We start from the raw sequence: 26,514 nt of genomic DNA on the forward strand, positions 1-26,514 counted from the left end.
GGGGGAAAGGGCTAGGCTGGTGATGGGTAGTAAGGAGGGCATGTATTGCATGGTGCACTGGGTGTTATACGCAACTAATGAATCATCGAACTTTACATCAAAAAATCAGGGATGTATGGTGACTAACATAATAAAAAATATTAAAAAATAATAAAAATTAAAAATTAAAAAAAAATTTTTTTTAATAAAACAATGTCAACATTTCCCCTTCATTCCTGAAGGATATAGAATTTTCTATCTATATAGAATTTCCTACGTGTATAGAAATTTGAGTTGGCAGCTTTTTTATTTCAGCACTTGAAAATTATGTTGTGCTACTTGCTCTGGTCTTCACGGTTTCTGATGAGAAATCTATAAATTAGAGGAATTGTTTCTCTAATTTTTTCTGTATCTACCCTCAAGATGTTTTTCTTTTTTTTTTCATAATAATATTTTTATTATGTTATTCACCATACAGTACATCTCTGGTTTTTGGTGTAAGTTCGATGATCCATTAGTTGCATTATTCTTAACTTTAGCTTTCAAGGTTTGATGGTGATGTATCTTGGCATGACTTCTTTGGTTTTAACGTATTTGGAGTTTATTCAGTTTCTTGAATCTGTAGGTTTATATCTTTTTTATGTTTATTTTTTATTATGTCCCTTTAAATTGAGATATAATTAACATATAAACATTATATTAGTTTTGAGTATATAACATAATGATTCGATATTTGTACTTTTTTTCTTGTGATGAGAACTTTTAAGATACACTCTTTTAGCAACTTGCAAATATACAATACAGTATTAACTATAGTCACCATGCTGTATGTTACATCTCCATCACTTATTTATTATATAACTGGTAGTTTGTACCCTTTGATCCCCTTCATCCATTTCACCCATCCCCAATTCCCTGTCTCTGGCAACCACCAATATGTTCTCTAGGAGTTCAGTTTTTCTGTTTAGATTCCACATATAAGTGAGGTCATATGGTATTTTTATTTCTCTGTCTTATTTTACTTAGCATAATGCCCTCAAAGTCTATCCATGCTGTCGCAAATGGCAAGATTTCCTTCTTTTTATGACTAATATTCCATTGTGCATATGTGTGTGTATTTATATATATGCATACATGTGTATATATGTATGTATATATGCATATGTGCACAAGTATATATCACATTTTCTTTATCCATTCATCCATGGAGATTCTATCCCCTGAGAAAATGCATTATGCATAAAATTTTGAATCTTAGCTCTAACTTGTACAAGTTGTATGACAGAGCAAGTTATTCAATTTTGTATAACCTTTAGATTCCTCAAAGTGGGTATAACAACACATAACTTGATGGTTGTTGTGAAGGCTCAAAATAATATAGGTTGAGCTATTTACATTCAATAAGTAATAGGCCAGTGGTATCTGATGAGCCTTAGGGAGTCCCAGATACTCACTTGCTTTACTACAATTTATGAAGGCAGGAACGTTTGCTGAGGAACACAGTATCTTTGTCTCTTGGTTATCATAATATTTGGTGATGCTCATCCCAAGGTTATGTATGGGTAACACCATCAGTAAATTAAGTAGAAGGCTTTCAGAATCAGGTCCTTTGTGATTAAAAAGATAACATTAGCATACTTTACACAAAGTGAATTGCCCCAGGAAAACAAAACCTCCCCAATCAAATTAAACAGAAAAAATTAAAAGCCATATTATTATCCTCACAAAACTCTCATTTTTTCCCACTAAGTATATCTTTTGTAGCATAGTTTATGTTGATAATTACAGCACTGGAAAATCCTCGGCAAAGTTGATACCCATATAACCTGCCTTCAAGTGTCACCTGATGTGAACACGAAATGCATACTGATAATTTCTCATTTTTCTTATCTTACATGATGAATAAAGAAACAAAGTTGTGGAAGGAAATTTAACACATGACAACAGTGGGAAAGAGATAAATATTTTATCAGTTGAAAGGAGACACATCTTCAGAGAACCAAGCTTAAAGCTCACTGAGGTTCCCTTAAATATTAAATTAATATGTATAATAGTTGAATATTTATGAAGGAATATGAAACATGATTACAGGTTAAGGTTACAAATGGTCATTGAAGGACTTCAAGACTGAGCTCAGATTATTGGTAATAAAGATAAAATTGTACGTCTGAGCAAAAAACATATTTGTAAGACACCTTGACAAAAGAGAGGGGTGGCCAACTAAGGATAACAGGGAATGAGTGAAGTTCCTAAGATATAAATTTTCTAAGTGGTAAAGTCATACCAAGCCTGCCCCAAAGAGGGTAACAATTGGTGTATATGCAAATAATCTAGTATCCAGAAAGAATTCTGGACGTTCATTGGCCACCTGAGTAGATGCCAAAAATACTCAAAGGAGCTAATGTTATATTTAGCCTTTCTCCATAGAATACATAAGTATCTTCTTTTCTTTTTTAAAGATTTTTATTTATTTATATTTATTTGAGAGAGAGAGAGAGAGAGAGAGAGAAAGAGAGGAAGCAGGGAGAGCAGCAGAGGGAGAAGTAGGCTCTTCACTAAGCAGGGAGCCCGACTTGGGGCTCCATCCCACAGGACCTGAGCTAAAGGCAGACACTTATCCAACTGAGCCACCCGAAGTGCCCCCATAAATATCTTCTTACCCCTGAGGAGTAGAGGAAGATCTTCCTACACAAAGAAAAGTAATATGCTAATATAACTGGTTTTGACTCAGTTTTGTTACATAACAAAAATAAAATTCAATTTATGCAATTAATAAATTTTTTAATTAAAAAAAAGTAATATGATTCCTTAGCTGACAAACTGTTGAAGGATACCATATGAATGGGGTGTGGAGGGGTATAAAAACTGAGAAAATATGTGTTGTAAATGCATGAGTAAAAATACTTATCTTCCAGTGCAACATATGTACAGACCAATATGAGTAGAATACCGATCAACTAAACTAGATACAATCATAAACAGTGTGGCCATCTCCTGCGTAATGACTGAATACTGACCCTCTCTGTAGGATCTAGAGAAAAGCAGAATTACTATCTGCTGTTTTGGTTTGCCTCTCTATATATTCTCCATATCTCTGATAACAGTTTTCTGATTTTCACATCATCTCTGAATAATGAGTTCAGTTTCTTCTTTTCTAATCTCACATCCTTTATTTCATCTGTTATTACATTGACCATGACCTTAGGTGTAAGGTTGATATTAAAGGGAATGTTTAAAATGATTCAGCTCATGTTGATCATGATGATATCATAAATGCCCTTTATTAAGGTACAGAAGTTTCTTCCTAGTTATTAAAAAATGCTATAATGGGGCACCTGGGTGGCTCAGTTAGTTAAGCATCTACCTTTGGCTCAGGTCATTATCCCAGGGTCCTGAGATCAAGCCCTGCATGTTGGGCTCCCCGCTCAGTGGGGAGTCTGCCTCTCCCTCTCCCCCTCCCCCTGGCTTCTGCTCTCACTCACTCTCTCTCAAATAAATAAATAAAATCTTTTTTAAAATGCTATAATGAATCATTGTTGGATGTTTTTGAATGATTTTTGCAAATACCAAGGTTTCCCCCCATTAATGTATTAAATGTGGTGAATTACATTAATAGACTTTCTGAGTCTATTATTACTCCAATAAATCTACCCTGCATTACAGGAAAAATACAGTTTGGCCATAATGAATAACCTTTTCTATACTTTGCTGTATTTAGTTTGCAATATTCTCTTCAGAATTTTTGCATCTTGGGGCACCTGGGTGGTTCAGTCGGTTAAGCGTCTGACTCTTGGTTTCAGCTCAGGTCATGATCTCATGGTGGTGGGATCAAGCCCCACATTGAGCTCCATGCTCAGCAGGGAGTCTGCATGAGACTCTCTCCCTCTGCCCCTCCCCCCACTCCCTCTCTCTTAAATAAATCTTTTTTTTAAAAGATTTTATTTATTTATTTATTTATTTGACACAGAGACAGTCAGTGAGAGAGACAGCCAGTGAGAGAGAGACAAGCAGGGGGACTGGAAGACGAAGAAGTAGGCTCCCAGCGGAGGAGCCTGATGTGGAGCTCGATCCCAGAACGCCAGGATCACGCCCTGAGCTGAAGGCAGAGGCTTAACGACTGAGCCACCCAGGCACCCCTTAAATAAATCTTTTAGAATGAGAGGCTGTTTTTTGCCCCCTAATCTCTAGGATTTGTATTAGATTAGAATTCTATTTTATTGCATGTTTCATAACTTACTAATACAGCAGTATGGGCCTATGTTTTCTTTGTAGAAAGATTTTTAGCCAATGATTTAATTTCTTGAATGGCTTATAGGACCATTTACATTTTGAAAATTCTTCTTGAGAACATGTTGGGAAGTCCTTTTCTTTCTTTCTTTTTTATGGTCATGCAGCAAGTTTTTTTTTAAATTTTTTATGATGTTATGTTAGTCACCATACAGTACATCATTAGTTTTTGATGTAGTGTTCCACGATTCATTGTTTGCATAAGACACCCAGTGCTCCATGCAATATGTGCCCTCCTTAATACCCACCACTGGGCTAGCCCATACCCCTACCGCCCTCCCCTCTGAAACCCTCAGTTTGTTTCCCAGAGTCCATAGTTTCTCATGGTTTATTCCCCCTCTGTTTACCACCCCCCTTCATTTTCTTTCTTTTTATTATTATTATGTTATGTTAGTCACCATACAGTACATCATTAGTTTTTGATGTACTGTTCCATGATTCATTTTTTGCATGTAACACCCAGTGCTCCATGCAATAAATACCCTCCTTAATACCCAACACCAGACTAACCCATTCCCCCACTCCTCCCCTGTGAAACCCTCAGTTTGTTTCCCATAGTCCATACTATCTCACGGTTCGTCTCCCCCTCTGATTCTCCCCCCTTCAGTTTTCTCTTCCTTCTCCTAATGTCCTCCATGCTATTCCTTATGTTCCACATATAAGTGAAACTATATAATTGTCTTTCTATGCTTGACTTATTTCACTTAGCATAATCCCCTGCAGTTCCGTCCATGTCAATGCAAATGGTGGGTATTCATCCTTTCTGATGGCTGAGTAATATTCCATTGTATATATGGACCACATCTTTACCCATTTGTCTGTGGAAGGGCATCCTGGCTCCTTCCACAGTTTGGCTATTGTGGACATTACTGCTATGAGCACTGGGATGCATGTGCCCCTTCTTTTCACTACGTCTGTATCTTTGGGTAAATATCCAGTAGTGCAATTGCTGGGTCATAGGGTAGCTCTATTTTTTGCATCTTGAGGAACCTCCATACTGTTTTCCAGAGTGGCTGTACCAGCTTGCATTCCCACCAATAATGTAAGAGGGTTCCCCTTTCTCCACATCTTCTCCAACATTTGTTGTTTCCTGTTTTGTCAATTTTTGCCATTCTAACTGGTGTGAGGTGGTATCTCAATGTGGTTTTTATTTGAATTTCCCTGATGGCTAATGATATTGAACATTTTTTCATGTCTCTGTTAGCCATTTCTATGTCTTCTTTGGAGAAGTCTCTGTTCATGTCTTCTGCCCATTTTTGACTAGAGTGTTTTTTGGGTGTCAAGTTTGAGAAGTTCTTTACAGATCTTTGATATCAGTGTCATTTGTAATATATATAGTGTCATTTGCAAATATCTTCTTTATAGTGTCATTTGCAAATATCTTCTCCCATTCTGTGGGCTGCTTCTTAGTTTTGCTGACTGTTTACTTTACTGTGCAGAAGCTTTTCATCTTGATGAAGTCCCAGAAGTTCATTTTTGCTTTTGTTTCCCTTGCCTTTAGAGATGTGTCATGAAAGAAATTGCTGTGGCTGATGTCAAAGAGGTTACTGCCTATGTTCTCCTCTAGGATTTTGACGATTCCTATCTCACATTGAGGTTTTTCATCCACTTTGAGTTTATCTTTGTGTATGGTGTAAGAGAATGGCCCAGTTTCATTCTTCTGTATAGGTTTCACCTTACACCAGTTAGAATGGCAAAAATTAACAAGGCAGGAAACAGCAAATGTTGGAGAGGATGTGGAGAAAGTAGAACCCTCTTACACTGTTGGTGGGAATGCAAGCTGGTACAGCCACTTTGGAAAACAGTATGGAGGTTCCTCAAGATGTGAAAAATAGAGCTACCCTATGACCCAGCAATTGCACTACTGGGTATTTACCCCAAAGATACAGATGTAGTGAAAAGAAGGAGCACATGCGCTCCAATGTTCATAGCAGCAATGTCCATAATAGCCAAACTGTGGAAGGAACTGAGATGTCCTTCAAGAGATGAATGGATAAAGAAGATGTGGTTCATATATACGATGGAATATTACTCAGCCATCAGAAAGGATGAATACCCACCATTTGCATCAACATGGGTGGAACTGGAGGGGATTATGCTAAGTGAAATAAGTCAAGCTGAGAAAGACCATTATCATATGGTTTCACTCATTTGTGGAACAAAAGGAATAGCATGGAGGACCATAGGGGAAAACTGAAGGGGGGTAGAATCAGAGAGGCAGACAAACTATGAAAGACTATGAATTCTGGGAAACAAACTGAGAGTTTCAGAGAAGGGGGATGGAGAGATGGGGTAGCAGGTGATGGGTATTAAGGAGAGCACGCATTGTGGTGAGCACTGGGTTTCATATGCAACTAATGAATCATTAAACACTACATCAAAAACTAATGATGTACTATATGGTGGCTAACTGAACATAATAAAAATAAAATAAAAGACCTCCAAGAGGGATGCAGGCTTGCAGTCAGCTTGATTTTAGCCCAATGAGCCTTGTGATAGACTTCTGATCTACAGAGCTGTAGGATGATACATTTGTATAATTTATTAAGTTAGTAGCAATTTGCTACTGCAGCAATAGAAAAGTAACACAGATTCTAATTGACAGCAATGTGACAAACTCAGTAAACAAGCACCAGAGTATAAATCTTTCTACATGTTTCTTAGTCTAATATTTAGAGATCAATTCTTCCTCATGTGGCTTAATATTGCTCATTGAAGAGGTGTGCAATGAGTTAAAATAGGTTTCCAACTAAATAAGGGAATTCTTTTGTTGGGAGGGCAAGGTTTAAGGTCAGTAAGTGGGTTAGAAGCCTATCCTCAGTCTCTGCAAGACCCTGTATGGCTGAATTACTTAAAATAATGTTTACTAAGGAGGGCATGTATTGCATGGTGCACTGGGTGTTATAAGCAAGTAATGAATCATGGAACTTTACATCAAAAACCAGGGATGTACTGTATGGTGACTAACATAATAAAAAAATATTATAAGAAAAAGAATTAGAAGGCTCAGTACAGTACAATAAAAGATTTTGAGAGAAAGAGGACACATTCCCGTAACTTCTACTACAGTATATTGTTTTAACTGTTCTGTTATTAGTTATTATTAACCTCTTACTCTTCCTAATTTGTCTATTAAACATTTTTAAAGAAAAAAAATAAAACTCAATAAAAAAAATAATGTTTACGGGGTCATTTAATAAAGGAGTAGCAGTATCTGTGTTCTAAGAAATTTTTCTTTGCCATCATTGCCAGTCCAATAAATCTCTCCATAATCTCAAAGTCAAAGATGGAAAATGAAAGAATAAATATTGTACAGAGCCTGGGCTAATGGCCTGAAGGACTGGGCTAGTGAAAATGTAAGTGTCTTAGTTTGTTTTGCATTGTACCCAACATAATGCCAAAATATTTGTGACACTTAATAAAAGGTTATTAGCTTACAGGTAGTGTAAGTTTTCCCAGAAACCCAGAACCAAATAACTTTGTAACATTCTTATCTTCAAGACCATGTTTCTTTGTTTATGGGGGACATGGTGTGATGTCCTTACCTGATGTTGTGGTTATTATTACATCCATTGCTACGCTGAAAACTCCTACACAGTAGTTTAACATAACGAGCTTGATGTAGGCACTGGTGTGACTAGAAAAAAGAAAACTTATCAGGTACGTGAAGGGAATGACAGACCAGCCAAACAGCATGAAGATGACCAGTGTGTCCAGAAACCGGTAATTCTTGGTCAGTGCATCCAATCCAGATGATAGGAACACCACCTGAGACAGAGAGTACACAAGTCAAAAAGTGGAGAAAACTATGCAAGGCCTAAGAATTCAGTCTAATAACTTAGAAAAGGGGGAAAAAATCTTCCTTTGTTAGAACACATACGTATTTATTCATCAAATAATTTTGTCTGTGAGCGTGGCTCTGAGGTTCTTCCACTTCTCCCTCAAGTGAGCACATCCCCTCTATTTGCCTTTCTACTTGTTTTCATCTACTTGAAACCGTTTCATTTTGTTCTTGCACAAGATCAAAGTATATTCTTTCTTCTCCTTCTTCCAACTCCAAATAAGCCAATTCTCAATATTTCCAGAAATGAGATCACCTAGTAGAAAAACTTTCTTTTCTTTTTTTTTTTTTTTTAAGATTTACTTTCTGGCAGCTGTAGACTGTAATGCTAAGGCCCTACCTTTCATGTCTCTCCACTTTTAAGATTCTGTCTGTTGACTCTACTCTGTTTTCCTACTCCTCCTTTCCTCATGTCAGCCACTCAGTTGAGAAGCACACAGGGCAACTCAAAGTTAGAGGGGATCTAAGTAAGGGAACAGAGAACCTGTAGAGTTGTTATAGAAAATAAATTTCCAGAAATCGACATCTTACAAGTTGTTAAGACTGTGGTTTCTCCAAGTATTCCAAAATTATTAATTTTGAGCTATTAAATGATTATGTAGCAAGATCCTTGAGAAGTGGATGGTAGGGTTAAGCTGAGAATAGGTACTAGTGACTGAAAGCAGGTTCTCAGTGGTAGTAGAAAAAGCAACAAAAAATAAACATAATATAGATGAAAATATTTGGGTATTACGGGCATGGCTACTTTGCTTCTGTCATCAGAGACTTTCAGTCTCAAGATAAACGCAGTGCATGTAAATACTTACTTTGATAGAATTTGGGGTGACCTAGGTATTTTTGTGTTGAAAGAGTTATAATGTTTAGGGATTTCAATGATAAAATATACATTTTGGGTAGGAAGATTCAACATTGTAAAAATGTAGATATTCCCCAAATCAGTCTATAAACAAAAATGTCAATAAGATATTTAGTTGAATATTTTAAATTTTATTTTGAAATGTAACACATTCAAAAATGCACAAAATATACATGAAAAGATCACTGAATTATTACAAAAAGAGCACTGCTGTGAAATTACCAAAGATACCAATGCCACTCAAGGTACAACATCTCCCTCCTCTGTGAAGATAAACACTATCCTGACCTTTATGATAATTACTTTCCCTCTTTTCTTTGAAGTTTTAACAAAAACATCCTTAAATACTACTTGTATTTTTCAACTATACATGGAATTATATAGTATGTACTTCTTCTTACCTGGCTTCTTTTGCTAACATTGTATTTGTGAAATTCATCCCCACCATTCCTAGTGTGGTAGTTCATTTTCAGTGCTCTTTAGTATTCCTGCATATTACTGTATCACTTTTACTTATCTGTTATATTTGATAAATATTTGAGTTGTTTGCCATGTTTATTGTTTATTATTATGAATAACATTCTTGAGAACCTTCTTGTACGTGTCTCTTGCTGTACATATATATGCATTAGAGAGATGTGTACATATATATATATATTCACAAACCTTCAAAGTTTTAGAAGAAAATACCAATTGTTTACCAAAGTAACTGGACCAATTTATGTTCCCATCAATAGTAATTGCAGCTTCCCCTGCATTAAATTCTTATCCATAAAGCACGCTTTTGAGCTCCCGCTCTTGCTCTCTCTCATCCTCTCCCTCCCTCCTCTCTCTTTCCTCCATGTGTGGACACAGTGAGAAGAGAGTCATCTGCAAACCAGGAAGAGAGCCCTCATTGGAAAACCAAATCAAATGGCCCCTTGATCTTGGACTTCCTAGCCTTTGGAACTGTGAAAAAATACATTTCTGCTATGTAATCCACCATATCTATTTTGTTATAGCAGTCAGAGCTGACTAAGCCAACTGGCTTTTGCATTTTCTTTATTGGAGAACTTTACATTACTTGAGTTACTGTCCCGCATTCTTTCATTTCAACCTGGAGGAACCCCTTAGCATTTCTCGTGGGGTAGGTTTAGTGGTAATTAACTTCCTCGGCTTATTTAAGACAGTCGTTTTAAAGTCTTTGTCTAGCAGCTCCACTGTTTGTACTTCTTCAGGGATGGTTGCTGTCATTTAATTTTCTTCCTTTGAATAGACCATGCTTTCCTGTTTATTTGTAGGCCTTATGATGTTGTTGTAGAAACTTGGGTATTTAAAATATCAGCCACCTCTTCCAATCCCTGCAGACTGATTCTGTGTCAGGGCAGTTCATCACTAATTAGTGGGGCTTGTTCTGAGACTAGGGATCACTCCTAACCCATCAAGATTAAAGTCTTCTCATGTTTTTGTGAACATGTGTACTATCTTGGCCTACATATTGCTTTCTGGATTCCCTCCCCTACATATAGAGCTGCTTTGAAATGTCCTAATTTCCCAGGGCTTTACAGTAGGCTCTCCCTGAAGCCTTAATAACGTCTCAACTCGTAATTTCTTCCTCCAGGCATCTTCAGGTCTGTGGTACCCCTGCAGGTTCACAACCATATCTCACTGGCCCTTCCCATAGGATAGAAGGATGGCTCTGGAGATGCCAGATGTAGAAAAGATAAAGAAAGTGACAAGTATTAAACAGACCACAAACATTCTCCTGACTTTGCTTTCAATAATAAGAGTTTCAATGATTCTTCATTATCTATTCAATATTCAAATGGTCAAATGCTTGCACACATGCACAAAATTTGAATGGTCCGTGGCACAAAATCAAACATTTTGACCAGTCAGCTCAAGAACTCTATTAATAATCCACACAAACCTCACACCTTTTAATTTAGTATCACTGAGAAAATACAGTCCACCAGGAAATACAAATTAAAACCACAATGGGATACCACCTCACATGGGTCAGAATACCATTGAAGAACAGATAACCCTTGTGCACTGTTGGTGGGAATGCAAACTGGGCAGCCACTGTGGAAGACAGTATGGAGGTTCCTCAAAACATTGAAAATAGAAATGCCATATGATCCAGTGATTCCACTACTATTCCTGCTCTTGAGGGATTCAGATGACTAGAGGTAGGAGAAAAGTATAAACATCTTTGTCTTTGTTTAATATGGGACTGGTGTTATAGTATGACAGGTCGTATCCTTCCATATTTGTGGAAGCCTTGGGGCAAATACATATTAGAGAGCATGCATGTCCAGAAGGTAGCTTAAGAGACACATTCTTGTTTCTTCAAACAAGAACATTTTGTTTTAAAAGAAGAACATAAAGGAAAAGATTTCCACTGAGGCATATTCCACAATGTATTCCTTGACATAATGAGCCAAATTATTTCTTTCTTTCTTGAGAGATTTAGATTTAGGTTAGCATTAGCCGACTAGAATTTTCTGGGATATACCAGAAAATAAGCCCCACAAAAGATTTTGTCTAACACTCACCATTAGTAAGCAGCAGGCGATGAAGAAGATGATGAAGTCCCATAGCAGAGCAGAGAGCCAGAAATTAATGGGAGAGACCCCACTCACAAACTGGATGTGCTTTGCCTTAGTGATTCTCTCAGTCACGGTCAGAAGACAAAAGCCACTGACAAAAATACTCACACCAAAAAACAAATTCAAGGCTACCTGCATTCCTGTCATTGTTCTACAAAGGAATGAATAAAGAGGACACATTGGTAAGATAACAAAGTGGAAAATATTAGTTTCTAAAAATAAGTTTTTATTATAAATTATATTTATATTATTTATTTTATTATATTAACTTTTAAAATTAACTTTTTATTAAGAATGTGTTCAGATAGGGAAGAAGGACTATATTTAAATACCAAGCTCAATCCCATAAAAAAGCATACATACCTGCTCTCAAGTTTTTTAGAAACAATATTTTGAGGCTGAGGTTTGTTGGAGACTGTAATTGAAGCATCAGGGCCAGAAAGTGCCATAAAAATAATATTGTCTAATACTTCCAGGGATAATGGTGGTGAGTGGTAAGCCTTGTTGTTGAACCAAAGGGTAACTACCCTTTGGTTTCTATCAGCATGAAAGGAAAATGCAATAATGCATGAGTAAATGCATTCTTGACTTTTCGCCAAGTGTTCTGTTAAGTCACCTGGAATGAGAAAACAATACATGACCACAGGCTCAGCATGCAATATAGATCACTTAGTATGCATTTTTGGAGAGGGAGACCCCAAAAATTTCACTCGCCCAATATTTTTTCTATTTCCAGTGTCTCAGAACAGCTCTGACACATCTCGACCATTCAACTCAAGAACTCTATTCTATTAATAATCCACACAAACCTCACAACTTTTAGCTTAATTTCATTGAGAAAATATAGTCCCCCAGGAAATACAAATCAAAACCACAATGTGACACTACCTCGCATGGGTCAGAATAGCTGTTGATGAGGATGTGGAGAACAGATAACACTTGTACAGTGTTGGTGGGAATGCAAACTGGTTCAGCCACTGTGGAAAACAGTATGGAGGTTCCCCAAAACATTGAAAAGAAAAATACCATATGATTCAGTGATTCCATTACTGGGTACTGACCCAAAGAAAACGAAAACACTAATTTGAAAAGATATATACACCCCTATGTTTACTGCAGAATTATTTACAATAGTGAAATGATGGAAGCAACCCAAGTGTCCGGTGATAGATGAACAGATAAAGAATGGATATATATATATGTTAGATACACATACACATATTACTCAGCCATGAAAAAAGAATGCAATCTTGCCACTTAAACCAACATTACTATTGATATATCTGTGAGGTACAGACTTTTTATTTTTGTATAAACAACATAATATAGAAAAGGGACCATATTATGAATCAGGGAGTATTCATTTCTCCCTCTTCTGTCCCCTCTCCTAAACTATGTGATCGTTGACTACTGTCCATCTAATGCTCCTATTATGGAGGAGGAAAAGGAATATGTGATTTAATGACAACTTTTATGCCACCCAGCCTATAATGTGTACGTTGTAAAATCAGGATAATGATAGAAGTAATAATCAACATTTCCCAGTGCATTTTCATCTCCCACAATGGAACCTAAAAGATAAAAGAAACAACCGGCCAAACTGCTCAGGCTCTATGCTAACCTAAACCAATACTGTCAACGAGGCAGCAGCTGAAGGAAATGCAAAGGAAACACCTGGAAGGAAATGATCAGCCTTGAAAGAGGACAAACTTGCTCCTTACAGATGGGATTTAGTGTAGTCAGTGAGTTAGTATTGTAGACTCCCACCAGGCAGTCCTAAAATCTAGTCCCTACTCTAATACATACTAGATGCATTATTTGGGGCAGCTTAGTTAACATCTCCAAGCCTCAAGCAAGTATGATTGTTATAGAAATCAAGACAATTGAAATATTTAGAAAAGTTCTTGCCAAAAGTAGTGTTCAGTACATGTAATCAATTATTATTACCACCTTCCAAATAAGTAAGTTCCGAGTAGCCTGCCCATAAAGTCTTCAACCTAACCTGTCTTAAAATATGGCTAATCTAGAGACTTGTGCGAAGACTTCCGGGATTTAGCACCACATTGTGAGCCTGGTTTTATGTGAGATTTTGTGCTAAATTTTACAAAACAAAATATTTTAGTACTTCAATTCATTCCCTAGAAGGCGTAGCAAATAGCTGGCAGACAAAGTGCCTCGATTAATAATTAACTTTTGTGGCCAGTCTCCTTGAAGGATGATTCTTGTCTCTGACTTGGCTGCCTTTATGAGATTGGTGAATACCAAGAAAGAAAAGAGCAATAGCTAAATATTCCAGTTAGGACCTCTCTTTGGAATTGATACAAGCAGGTTTTCATCTATTAGCTGTCTGTTTTCTTTTTGAAAGAGCCTTACCTTTCACTTCCTGAAGTTTTTGTTTCTTAGCCTTTAGCATGATCTCAAGAATTTTTGTTAAATTCTGAGAGAAATTAGAACGGTCATCATCTGAGAAAGGCACAATGGTTTGACCATATTGTTCCAAGTCCATTTCCCTGGAAGTTTCAACTCTAGTTCTTGAAATTTGCATTCCTCTCATGAGAAAATAAACAATGCCCAGAAGCCCCAGTATCTGCATCAACATCATATTCCAGTTGCGCCAAGAGAACATAGCCCTCTTTAAGAACATGGCATAGAACTGCTGGCAGTTAAGAGACCACTGACAAGAGGAGAGAAAGATGGCATTACAATGGCTCAAACCTTAATGAAATTCAACGACATTCATTTTCTGAGTCTTATGGTAGAAGATGATGTACACATTCTATAAATATATCCTTGAATAGAACACAGCCACGGTTAGCACAGAGGTAACAAGTAAAACTTCCTTTCTGGGTAATATGTTGAGGCTTGGCTTCTAATAAAATTATACTGGAAAACTCAGAAGGATTATTTTTATCACTAACATATTCATAGCATCTCTGGGCAGAACAATATGACATCAGTCTTCGTCCATATTAAATGATGATCCTTCAATCCTATCTCTATTTGATAAGTGAAGCATTCCCATAATGTGCATATATAACAAGTTTCCATTGTTAGCTTTTAATCCATGTGATATTGGATAGTCAGGAAACAGAAAATGTATTTGTTTTTAATCTGAGCTCGGTCAGTTTTAAATTTTTTTTTTATTATGTTCAGTTAGCCACTGTATAGTACATCGTTAGTTTTTGATGTAGTGTTCAATGATTCATTAGTTACGTATAACACCCAGTAAATTTATTTTTAAATTGCAATAATGTGCTCAGCACTTTTTCTTCAACTTCTAAATTTAAAGCAATGTGTCTAATTGTTAACTTGAAAAATGTACCTAAATATACTATTTTATTTTTTCAGGCTTTTTGGTCCACGTATAGTTTATTATATATTTTTTCGGATTAACAATAAAACCTGTTGCTTTAGGGGGCGCCTGGGTGGCACAGCGGTTAAGCGTCTGCCTTTGGCTCAGGGCGTGATCCCGGCGTTATGGGATCGAGCCCCACGTCAGGCTCCTCCGCTATGAGCCTGTTTCTTCCTCTCCCACTCCCCCTGCTTGTGTTCCCTCTCTCACTGGCTGTCTCTATCTCTGTCAAATAAATAAATAAAAATCTTAAAAAAAAAAAAAAAAACCTGTTGCTTTAAATGTAGAGACTTCCCCTGAAAAGCTAGTCTGAATGTTGAAGAAAAGCATATAGAGGGTATTACGTGGATATGTAACCAATAGTTTAACAATATGCTCACCCTGTACTTCCCAACATTTTTTGACACCCCATAATTCATCATGAAAAAAATATCCCTAATCAATCAACCATTATTATCTGAATGAAACAATCAGCATTTGGATGTTGTCACTGGCCAGAAATAAGGTAAAGTTTAGAAGGAAAATTTTTTCTCACATTGTCCTCAAAGTAGAAAAATATGCTTTCTGACTTTTACAAGATGGCTTATTAGATATATTTCTAGAATGAAAGAATATGCGAACGTAAGAATCAACTTTTCTAGACCGGTCTGCAAATCTTCCTTCATCTGCATCTTCGTAAGAGAGGGAGACAGGGAAGAGTGACACAGCAGGAGAAATGAGCAAGCAAGGAGAGGAGAAAAATCACAGTTTGCAACTGATTCATGCCAAACATTATGCAATTTGCATTTTACTAGTATTAACTCATTAAAACACTCAAATGGAGAATGAAAGTGAAGCACAAATATGTTAAATATCTTGGTCAAGGTCCAATAGCCAGTAAGTGATAGAACAGGAATTCCAGTTCCAATTGGCTCAAAATTCTGCCCTCTGGTTGTACAACACCCACTCCGCTTCACAACTGGCTTGTCAGCCCCTCAGTGAAGGCATGTGTATGGGCAACTCTGAGAAATGCTGATCATCTCAGAATCCCTAGTCTTGATTAGGGAAACTGTAAGGAATAGACAATCAGGGGACCAATGAAAGAAATTCTTGGCAATCCCATGAATTTTCCCATGCTAATGAGGGTACAGTTGGGGAATAGTCCATTAGGGATTGCTAATGCATTCCAATGCATAAATTTAAGTGGCTTTCATGCACTGGGTATTATACGCAACTGATAAATTATTGAACACTACATATGAAACTAAGTATGTACTGTATGGTGGTGAATTGAATTTAAATTTAAAGAAAAATTTTAAATGGCTTTTATATGTGTAAATAGTGATAACTTTTGTAAGGGCCTTTCTCCAACTCTGAATGAACTAACAATTTAAAAAAACTGAGATAAGTGACACAGAAATAACAATGCTGAGAGTAAAATCTGATTAACTATCATTTTTTTTTTATTTATTTATTTGACAGAGATAGAGACAGCCAGCGAGAGAGGGAACACAAGCAGGGGGAGTGGGAGAGGAAGAAGCAGGCTCATAGCGGAGGAGCCTGATGTGGGGCTCGATCCCAGAACGCCGGGATCACGCCCTGAGCCGAAGGCAGACGCTTTAACCACTGTGCCACCCAGGCGCCCCTGATTAACTATCATTTTTTAAAAGATTTTATTTATTTGACAGAGAAAGAGACAGACAGCGAAAGAGGGAACACAGGCAGGGGGAGCGGGAGAGAAAGAAGCAGGCTCCCAGAGGAGAAGCCCGATGTGGGGCTCGATCCCAGGACCCTGGGATCACGCCCTGAGCTGAAGGTAGATGCTTAATGACCAAGCCACCCAGGCGGCCCATGATTAATATCATATTTTAACTTTTGAATTAGAAAATTAATTGTATTGTTTTACAGGCTCTTCCTTACTTGGCCTTCCCTGGCTAAGAACGCCAAAGCCTCCTTTGAATTCAAACATTAAAATAAAATTTATCTTTTTATCCCATCCAAACATATACCACTAACATTACATTCTTAGTGAAGATGCTCACCCCAGTATTAAACCTAATATTAGAGGGTTCACTTGTGGTGGGAGAGTATGCTCTCTCAAAATTTCTGGGCGCATTCATATTCTGGTTCATGTTTTCTCTTCTGTTTTTGTCCTTTAGGGATGGGGTCTGGAGATCTTCATCCTCTCTACTGACCCTACACAGAAGAAAACATTCATTTTAACCAGAACAGTAGTTTCATTGCAAGATTTTCACAGTTGGTGGCAAAAATTTTTAAAAACAAACAGTTGTATAATGTTAACATTAATATTGGATAAAATAAACTGAACTTAATCAACTTAAAGGTGTAAGGGAGTATCTTTTTTATTTTTTTAAAAGATTTTATTTATTTATTTGACAGAGAGAGAGAGACAGGCAGTGAGAGAGGGAACACAAGCAGGGGGAGTGGGAGAGGAAGAAGCAGGCTCATAGCAGAGGAGCCTGATGTGGGGCTCGATCCCAGAACACTGGGATCATGCCCTGAGCCGAAGGCAGACACTTAACGATGGAGCCACCCAGGTGCCCCACGGCAGTACCTTTTTTTAGAAGAGAGAGTTATTAAATTTCTTTTATTTTAAGGAATGATACTAATTCTAGCAGGGTTTTATTTTTATAATGTTTCTAAGTGTGTGCCAGTCTAACAGATTTGTTTTCTCAATGTTGCTCCAGGCAATCTAAACACCTGTAATGGTTTACAGAGCATATGAGCACATAGTTCAGTTATCCTCCAAGAGTTCACGACTGTGGGAAAACAAACTTTTCTATTTAATTTTAATCTATGGGAGAAAATGATAAACAGAATCATAAAAATCATACTATAATGGGAGATCTGAGATCCACCTGTGAGCATTTTGAAACTGATGAAATCTCATAATTTGAGGAGATAAATTTTTCATTCTAAACCAATGAGCCAGCAAGACCTTTTAATACCTTTCTTTTACCAGACCACACACACAGAAAAGCATCAAGTACTGATTTGGTCTGACAGCAATGTTTTTTTTTTTTAATTTATTTATTTAAATAAGTTTTATTTTGTTATATATGTCACCATACTGTAGTACATCCCCAGCTTTTGATGCAATGTTCCATGATTCATTATTTGCATATAACACCCAGTGTTTTAAATTCAAGGCAGTATTTAGTGCTGTGTCTGGTCACTGTGATACTACAGTAATAGATACCAGTGACGACAAGTACGGTTTTTACCTTGACTTTTTTCTCTAACTCCTTTATTAGGTTTTTATTAATTTTTATATACTTATAAGACATATTCAATGGGAAAAGTTTTTAAAGTTACAATAAACCAAAGGAAATGAATTCTCAAGATCTTATGACTCAGACAGATGTAAACGATATTTATCTATATCTACATATGCACAGGCATGAATGTATGTATACACATACATAAAAAGCAAAAATCGGATTATGCTATAATATTACATTGTTATGCAACATGATTTTAAAATTATTTACATTCATTTTAGGTGCTGGAAAAATTAGCCACATGCAGAAGAATGAAACTGGACCACTTTCTTACACCATACACAAAAATAAACTCCAAATGGATGAAAGACCTAAATGTGAGACAGGAATCCATCAAAATCCTGGAGGAGAACACAGGCAGCAACCTCTCTGACCTCAGCTACAGCAACTTCTTGCTAGACATGTCTCCAAAGACAAGGGAAACAAAAGCAAAAATGAACTACTGGAACTTCATCAGGATAAAAAGCTTTTGCACAGGTAAGGAAACAGTCAACAAAACTAAAAGGCAAGCTATGGAATTGGAGAAGATATTTTCAAATGACTTATCAGATAAAGGGCTAGTATCCAAAACCAATAAAGAAATTATCAAATTCAACCCTCCCCGAAAAAAATTCAGTTAAGAAATGGCTTAGAAGACATGAAAAGCCATTTCTGCAAAGAAGACATACAAATAGCCAACAGACCCATGAAAAAATGCTCAATATCACTCAGTGTCAGGGAAATACAAATCAAAACCACTGTAAGAAACTACCTCACACCAGTCAGAAATTTGGCTAAAATGAACAACACAGGAAAAAACAGATGTTGATGGGGATGCAGAGAAAGAGGAACCCTCTTACACTGTTGGTGGGAATGTAAACTGATGCAGCCACCCTGGAAAACAGTATGGAGGTTCCTCAAAAAGTTAAAAATAGAACTACCCTACAACCCAGCAACTGCACTACTAGGTATTTATCCAAAAGATACAAATATAGTGATCTGAAGGGGCACATACACCCCAATATTTACAGCAGCAATGTCCACAATAGCCAAGATATGGAAAGAACCCAGATGTCTATTGACAGATGAATGGATAAAGATGATGTGGTGTATATATACAATGGAATATTAGTCAGCCATTGGAATGAATGAATGAACTCTTGCCATTGGAACAATGTGGATGGAACTAGAGCATATTATGCTAAGTGAAATAAGTCAGCCAGAGAAAGACAAATTCCATAATTTAAGAAATAAAACAGATGAACATAGGGGAAGGGAATGAGAAATAAAATAAGATGAAAACAGAGAGGGAGGCAAACCACAAGAGACTCTTAACTCTAGGAAACAAACTGAGGGTTGCGGGAGGGGAGGTCAGTGGGAGGGATAGGGTAATTGGGTGATGGGCATTAAGGAGGGCACTTGATGTAATGAGCACTGAGTATTATATGCAACTGGTGAATTACTAAATTCTACCACAGAAAGTAATAATACAGTATATGTTAACTAAATTGAATTTAAATTAAACATTTTTTAAATAAATACGATTATTTACATTCATTTTAGTATCTACATACTTATAGCATCATTTCTAATGACTACTAAATTTCATTTTACGGTACAGGTGTGCCAATTTATTGGCCAATTGTTTAGATTGCTTTAACTTTTGCTTTGTTCCACATATGAGTGAAACCATATGATAATTGTCTTTCTCTGCTTGACTTACTTCACTTAGCATACTCCCCTCCAGTTCCATCCATGTCGATGTACTGGGTATTATACGTAACTAATGAATCATTGAACACTACATCAAAAACTAATGATGTACTATACAGTGGCTAACTGAACATAATAAAAAAAAGATTGCTTTAACTTTTTATTATTACAAACAATGCTGTGATAAACATGATTCCACACATATCACTATCCACAAAGAATAAAATCGCAGATGCAGAATATTCAAGAAAACTTATCTTGTCAAATTGCTTCAGAAGGAGTGTACTAACATATCCATGTCCGTTTATAAGACCTTCCTACTTCTCCACGTATTTACCAGAATAGTATTTTTTTATAATTGGCTGTTTTATTTTTAATTCCTTTGAATTAATTTGACCATTTACAGTTATTCTTGTGTGAATTATTTTTTATCACTTGTCTAATTTCATATTGTGTTTTCATATTTTCCTTTTGGATTTAGAAGATATTCCTATGTATTAGGATTATGTATTAGAATTAATCTTTGTGATTTGGCTTTTAACTTTGATACATGAGATGTTTAGATTTTGTTTAGCCAAACATTTTCCTTTAAAGTTTCTGTACAGAAAAAGAGTAAATGTAAGAAAACACCCACTTCCCAAACTCAGGAAATTTTAACATTTTGTCAGTTTGAGCCAATCTTATATTACAAATAAATTTAAATCACCTTTGAACAAGATTGTCAATCCCATTTCCTTCCACCTCTTCCACCAAGTCAACTATGATGTTTTGTATGTAATCTTGTATGTACTTTTTAAATAAACTTTTAATGATAGCATAGGTTTAGATTTACAGAAAAGTATCAAACATAATACAGAAATTCTGTACACCCTTCACGCAGTTTCCCTATTGTTAACATCCTTCATTACTGTGGCACATTTGTCACGACTAAGAAACCAACGCTGGCAAATTGCTATTAATTAAACTCCACATTTTATTCACATTTCACTAGTTTTTCCCCTAAAGTCCATTTTCTGTTCCAGGATCCCATCCAGCATATGTTATATTTAGTCATTATGTCTCTTTAGTCTCCTCTGGTTTGTGAGAATTTCTTACACTTTCCTTGTTTTTCATAACCTTGGACATTCTGATCAGGTGTTTTGTATAATGTTCCTCAATTTGGGTTTGTCTTATGTTTTTCTCATGGTTAGAATGGGGTTATGGCTTTTTGGGAAGAATATCGCAGAGATGAAGTGCCCTCTTTTATATCGGGGGGGGATACATGATATTAACATGACATATCACTGTGATGGAACTATTACTTTGATTACCTGGCCAAGGTAGTATTACATGAGTCCATACTGATATGAATAGTGGACTGAACGAATAAATGGAGAAGAGAGACAAATCTACCTTGTAGAACTCCAGATAATGTTATAGGTACTATTTCCTCCAGGAGGTGTATGTATTCAATCCCTCCTCCCCTTGAGTATGATCTGTGTCAAATGACATGCTTCTAAAGAACGGAGAACAAAATAGGGAGAAGAGGTAATTTTACAGTGGAGAAATCATGTATATTTTAATATTATTGTATATATGTTTACACATCCATAAACATGTATAGTTTGTGTTAGGAGCTTAATGTTTTATATAAACAGTATATTTAGCAGTTCTGCAAAATGCTTTTTTTCCTCTAAAAGATTAGACATTTTATCTCTCCACATTGACATGTGTATAAAGAGAAATTTAGTTCATTTCTTCCAATTGATATATATCATATTTCATTACATAGGTATCATATTTTATTGTTACATTGTATTATTTATTCCAGTATTTTGCTATTACATACTTCAATGAATATCTCTGTATCTGTCTTCTGGGAAAATATGTGAGATTTCTCTAGAGTGTGTATCTAACAGTGGAATTTCTAGATTGTGGAAGGTGGGTATTTTCAACTCACTGGATGTTGCCACATATTCACCAATGCGGTAGAACCAGCTTACTATATAATTGGCAGGATTTGAGAGTTCTTCTTTCCTTTTCATCAGCACAATCCTGGATATGCATTGCCAAAGTTATTTTGCCCCTTCTAAGTCCTTTTTAAGTGTTCTCCTTAATACCCATCATCCATTTAGACCACCGCCCACCCACCTCCCTCCATCAACCCTCAGTTTGTACTCTATACTAAAGAGTCTTATGGTTTACTTCCCTCTCTTTTCCCCCCTTCCTCTAAGTTCATATGTTTTGTTTCTTAAATTCCACATATAAGTGAAATCATATGGTATTTGTCTTTCTCTCACTGACTTATTTTGCTTAGCATGATACCCTCTAGTTCCATCCACATTGTTGCAAATGGCAAGATTTCATTCTTTTTGATGGCTAATATTCCATTGTATATATACACCACATCTTCTTTATCCATTCATCTGTCGATGGACATCTAGGGTCTTTCCATAGTTTGGCTATTGTTAATAATGCTGCTATAAACATCAGGGTACATGTACCCCTTTGTAGCTGTATTTTTGTATCCTTTGGATAAATACCTAGTAGTGCAATTGCTAGCTTGTAGGGTAATTCTATTTTTAACATTTTGAGAAACCTCCATACTGTTTTCCAGAGTGGCTGCACCAGTTTGCATTCCCACCAACAGTGGAACAGGTTTCCCCTTCTCCACATCCCCACCAACATGTGTTTTTTCCTGTGTTGTTCATCTTACCATCCTTTATAAGATGGTATCTTATAGTGGGTTTTCATTTGTATTTCCCTGACAATAAGTGATGTTGAGCACCTTTTCATGTGTCTGTTAGCCATCTTGATGTCTTCTTTAGAAAACTGTCTATTCAAGTTAAGTAAAGAAAGGGTTAAGGTATAGGCAGGGAGAAATAGGGGGCCCTTAACTAGGCTCTGAAACTTCCTGGCAGGCAGAAGCGCTAAGACAGAGTGAACAAGATATAAGGGAATAAACCTCACCACCTGGTCCTGGATATTAGGGTGTATTTTTCTTTGGCAGCTACATTGTAATCACAAAATGACCAGACCTCAAAGAAGTAAGTCATTAAGGATGTTATCAATAGTCCTTGCTCAAACCAAGATGGCACAAGAATCTCAAGGCTGCAAGGTCTCTGGCCAAGTTTTCAATAAAAGACCGGTCCTAAAAACCCTCAGTGGCAACCCATTCGGGTCTCCTCTCACTCTAGACAGCTTTTTCTTTCGTTTCTACTCTTACCTTCACTTAATAAACTTATACCTCACTTCACCTTTTTGTGTCCACCTGATTCATTCTTCGACTTCGTGAGACAAGAACCCTGCAATCCTGTAACAATGTCTTCTGCCCATTTCTTAACTGGATTATTTGTTTTTTGGGTGTTGAGTTTGATAAGTTCTTTATAGATTTTTGATACAAACCCTTTATCAGATATGTCATTTGCAAATATCTTCTCCCATTATATCGCTTGACTTTTAGTTTTGTTGATTGTTTCCTTTGCTGGACAGAAGCTTTTTATCTTGACGAAGTCCCTAAAGTTCATTTTTGCCTTTGTTTCCCTTGCCCCCAGCGATGTGTTTAGTAAGAAGTTGCTGCAGCCGAGGTCAAAGGGATTGCTACCTCTTCTCCTTTTGATGGTTCCCTGTCTCACATTGAGATCTCTTATCTATTTTGAATTTATTTTTGTGTATGGTGGAAGAAAGTGGTCCAGTTTCATTCTTCTACATTGCTTTCCAGTTTTCCCAACCCAATTTGTTGAAAAGACTGTCATTTTTCCATTGGATATTCTTTCCTGCTTTGTCAAAGATTAGTGGACCATATAGTCATAGGCCCATTTGTGGGTTTTCTATTCTGTTCCATTGATCTATGTGTCTGTTTTCGTGCCAGTATCATACTGTTCTGACGACTACAGCTTTGTAATATAGCTTGAAATTTGGAATTGTGGTACCTCCAGCTTTGCTTTTCTTTTTCAAGATTGCTTTGGTTATTCAGGGTCTTTTGTGGTTCCATAAAAATTTTAGGATTGTTGAAGATTTTTTATTTATTTGAGAGAGAGAGAGAGAGAATGTGCAAGTTGGTGGAGGGGAAGAGGAAGAGAGAGAATCCTCAAGTAGACTCGCTGCTTTGCTGAGCAGGGAGCCTGACATGGGGCTCAATCCCAGGACCCTGACATCATGACCTGAGCAGAAATCAAGAGCTGGATGTTTAGTCAACTGAGCTACTGAAGCATTAGGATTAATTGTTCAAGCTCTGTGAAAAATGCTATTGTTATTTTGATAGGAATTACATTAAATGTGCATATTGCTTTGGGTAGTATAGACATTTTAACAATATTTGTTATGCCAATCCATGAGCATGAAATGTTTTTCCATTTCTTTGTGTCCTCTTCAATTTCTTTCATACATGTTCTATAGTTTTCAGAGTACAGATCTTTTGCCTCTTTGGTTAGGTTTATCACTATGTATTTTATGGTTTTTGGTACCATTGTTTTTTGTTCGCTTTTGTTTTTTAAGATTTTGTTTTTAAGTAATTTCTATACCCAACAAGGGGCTCAAACTCGAAATCCTGAGATCAAGAGTCACATGCTCCACTGACAAGCCAGCCAGGCACCCTGGTTTTTGGTACAACTGTAAACAGGATTGACTCCTTGATTTCTCTTTCTGCTGCTTCATTATTGGTATAGGAATGCAACAGATTTCTGTACGTTGATTTTGTATCCTGCGACTTTGCTGAATTTGTTTATCAGTGGAGTCTTTTTGGTGGAGTCTTTCAGGTTTTCTACATAGAGTATCATGTCATCAGTGAATAATTAAAGTTTGACTTCTTCCTTGCTGATATGGATGCTTTTTCTTTTCTTTTTTTCTTTTTTGTCTGACTGTTGAGGGTATGACTTCTAGTATTAAGTTAAACAGTAATGGTAAGAGTGGACATCCCGGTCTTGTTCCTGACCATCCTCAGCTTTTCCCCATTGAGGATGATATCAGCTGTGGGCCTTTCATATATGGCCTTTATGATGTTGAGGTATGTTCCAGCTATCCCTACTTTGTTGAGGGTTTTTATCAAGAATGAATGCTGTACTTTGTCAAATGCTTTTTCTGCATCTATTGACAGGATCATATGTTTCTTATTCTTTCTTTTATTAATGTGGTGTATCACGTTGATTTATTTGTGAATATTGAACCACCCCTGCAGCCCAGGAATAAATCCCACCTGATTAAGGTGAATAATTCTTTTAATGTACTGTTAAATTTGATTTGCTAGTATCTTGTTGATAATTTTTGCATCCATGTTTATCAGGGACATTGGCCTATAATTCTCCTTTTTAGTGGGGTCTTTGTCTGGTTTTGGAATCAAAGTAATGCTGGCCTCATAGAATGAGTTTGGAAGTTTTCCTTCCATTTCTTTCTTTCTTTCTTTCTTTCTTTCTTTCTTTCTTTCTTTTTTTTTTTTTTTTTTTTTTGAAGTTTGAGAAGAATAGGTATTAGCTCTTCTTTAAATGTCTGGTAGAATTCCCCTGGGAAACAATCTGGCCCTGAACTTTGGTTTGTTAGGAGAGTTTTGATTACGGATTCAATCTCTTTTCTGTTTATAGGTCTGTTCAAATTTTCTATTTCTTCCTGTTTCAGTTTTGGTAGTTTGTAAGTTTCTAGGAATTTATCCATTTCTTCCAGATTGCCCAGTGTGTTGACATATAATTTTTCATAATATTCTCTTAAAACCTCTCCTCCTTCATTCATGTTTTTATTTATTTGGGTTCTTTCTCTTTTCTTTTTGATAAATCTGGCGAGGGGGTTATCAATTTTATTAATTCTTTCAAAGAACCAGCTCTTAGTTTTACTGATCTGTTCTACTGGTTTTTTTTTTTGTTGTTGTTGCTTCTATACCACTTATTTCTCCTCTATTCTTTATTATTTTCCTTTTTCTGCTGGCTTTAGGCTTTATTTGCTATTCCTTTCCTAGCTCTTTTAGGTGTAAGTTAGGTTGTGTAATTGAGACTTTTCTTACACCTTGAGGTAGGCCTGTATTGCAAAATACTTCCCTTAGCCATTACTCCATGAAGCAGTGAGACTTACAAGATTGTTTCTAAGCCTAAGAGAATGACGTTTGGAAAAGTCCAGAAGAGACTTTTTGTGAGGTCTTTGACTGCTAACCAGTTGGCCTTCCCTTAGCAGTATCCTGAAATCTCTGGGCACCTTCTCTTTGAGCTTTCAAGCAGTGCAAGGTAATCTCAGAACACAAACCACGGACAATTTAAGTAGGTTACAGAGACGTGATTAGATGCAAGATTTTAAAGTCATCCTCAGTAAGACCTCCAATTTAGATACCGGACTTTTGCTGTGACGCATAAATTCTCTTTGCTCTAGGCCAATCCTAAGCCCCTACTCCCAAAAGGCATAGGCACCGAAACACAAACCCAAAAGTTTCATAACTTTCCCACCCAATACTCCTCTACCCTGGGTATTTAGTAGCTGGGTTTAGTTAGTTGTTTTCTGCAGTTCCATAGCCTCACGATTTGCAGGGAAGATCCTGTCTCCCCAGCTCACTGGACTGCTGTTCTCATCCTAGTCCCACAATTCATAGCAACCTCAGTCCAGCAGAGGAGCAAGGGGCATACACTGGTCTGTTGGCATTCATAGAAGATTACCATACCTAACAATCTAATACTATGTCT

At 36.6% G+C, this 26,514-nt stretch overlaps 1 protein-coding gene across 1 annotated transcript in view; it reads right to left on the bottom strand.

The window, feature by feature from the left end:
• Positions 1 to 26,514, bottom strand: part of LOC103668908 (ATP-binding cassette sub-family A member 3-like) — a 159,316-nt gene that overhangs the window by 48,972 nt on the left and 83,830 nt on the right. The window contains exons 17-23 of the mRNA XM_040636564.1: positions 16,928 to 17,081; positions 13,928 to 14,228; positions 11,918 to 12,170; positions 11,501 to 11,705; positions 7,812 to 8,034; positions 5,238 to 5,246; positions 1,446 to 1,583 (exon numbers count right to left, since the gene is read on the bottom strand). Coding sequence (XP_040492498.1) covers positions 1,446 to 1,583; positions 5,238 to 5,246; positions 7,812 to 8,034; positions 11,501 to 11,705; positions 11,918 to 12,170; positions 13,928 to 14,228; positions 16,928 to 17,081 — 1,283 coding nt within the window. The remainder of the gene's footprint in view (positions 1 to 1,445; positions 1,584 to 5,237; positions 5,247 to 7,811; positions 8,035 to 11,500; positions 11,706 to 11,917; positions 12,171 to 13,927; positions 14,229 to 16,927; positions 17,082 to 26,514) is intronic.

This window comes from Ursus maritimus, unplaced genomic scaffold (assembly GCF_017311325.1).
Source record: "Ursus maritimus isolate PB19 unplaced genomic scaffold, ASM1731132v1 scaffold_2, whole genome shotgun sequence".
Classification (NCBI taxonomy): Eukaryota; Metazoa; Chordata; class Mammalia; order Carnivora; family Ursidae; genus Ursus; species Ursus maritimus.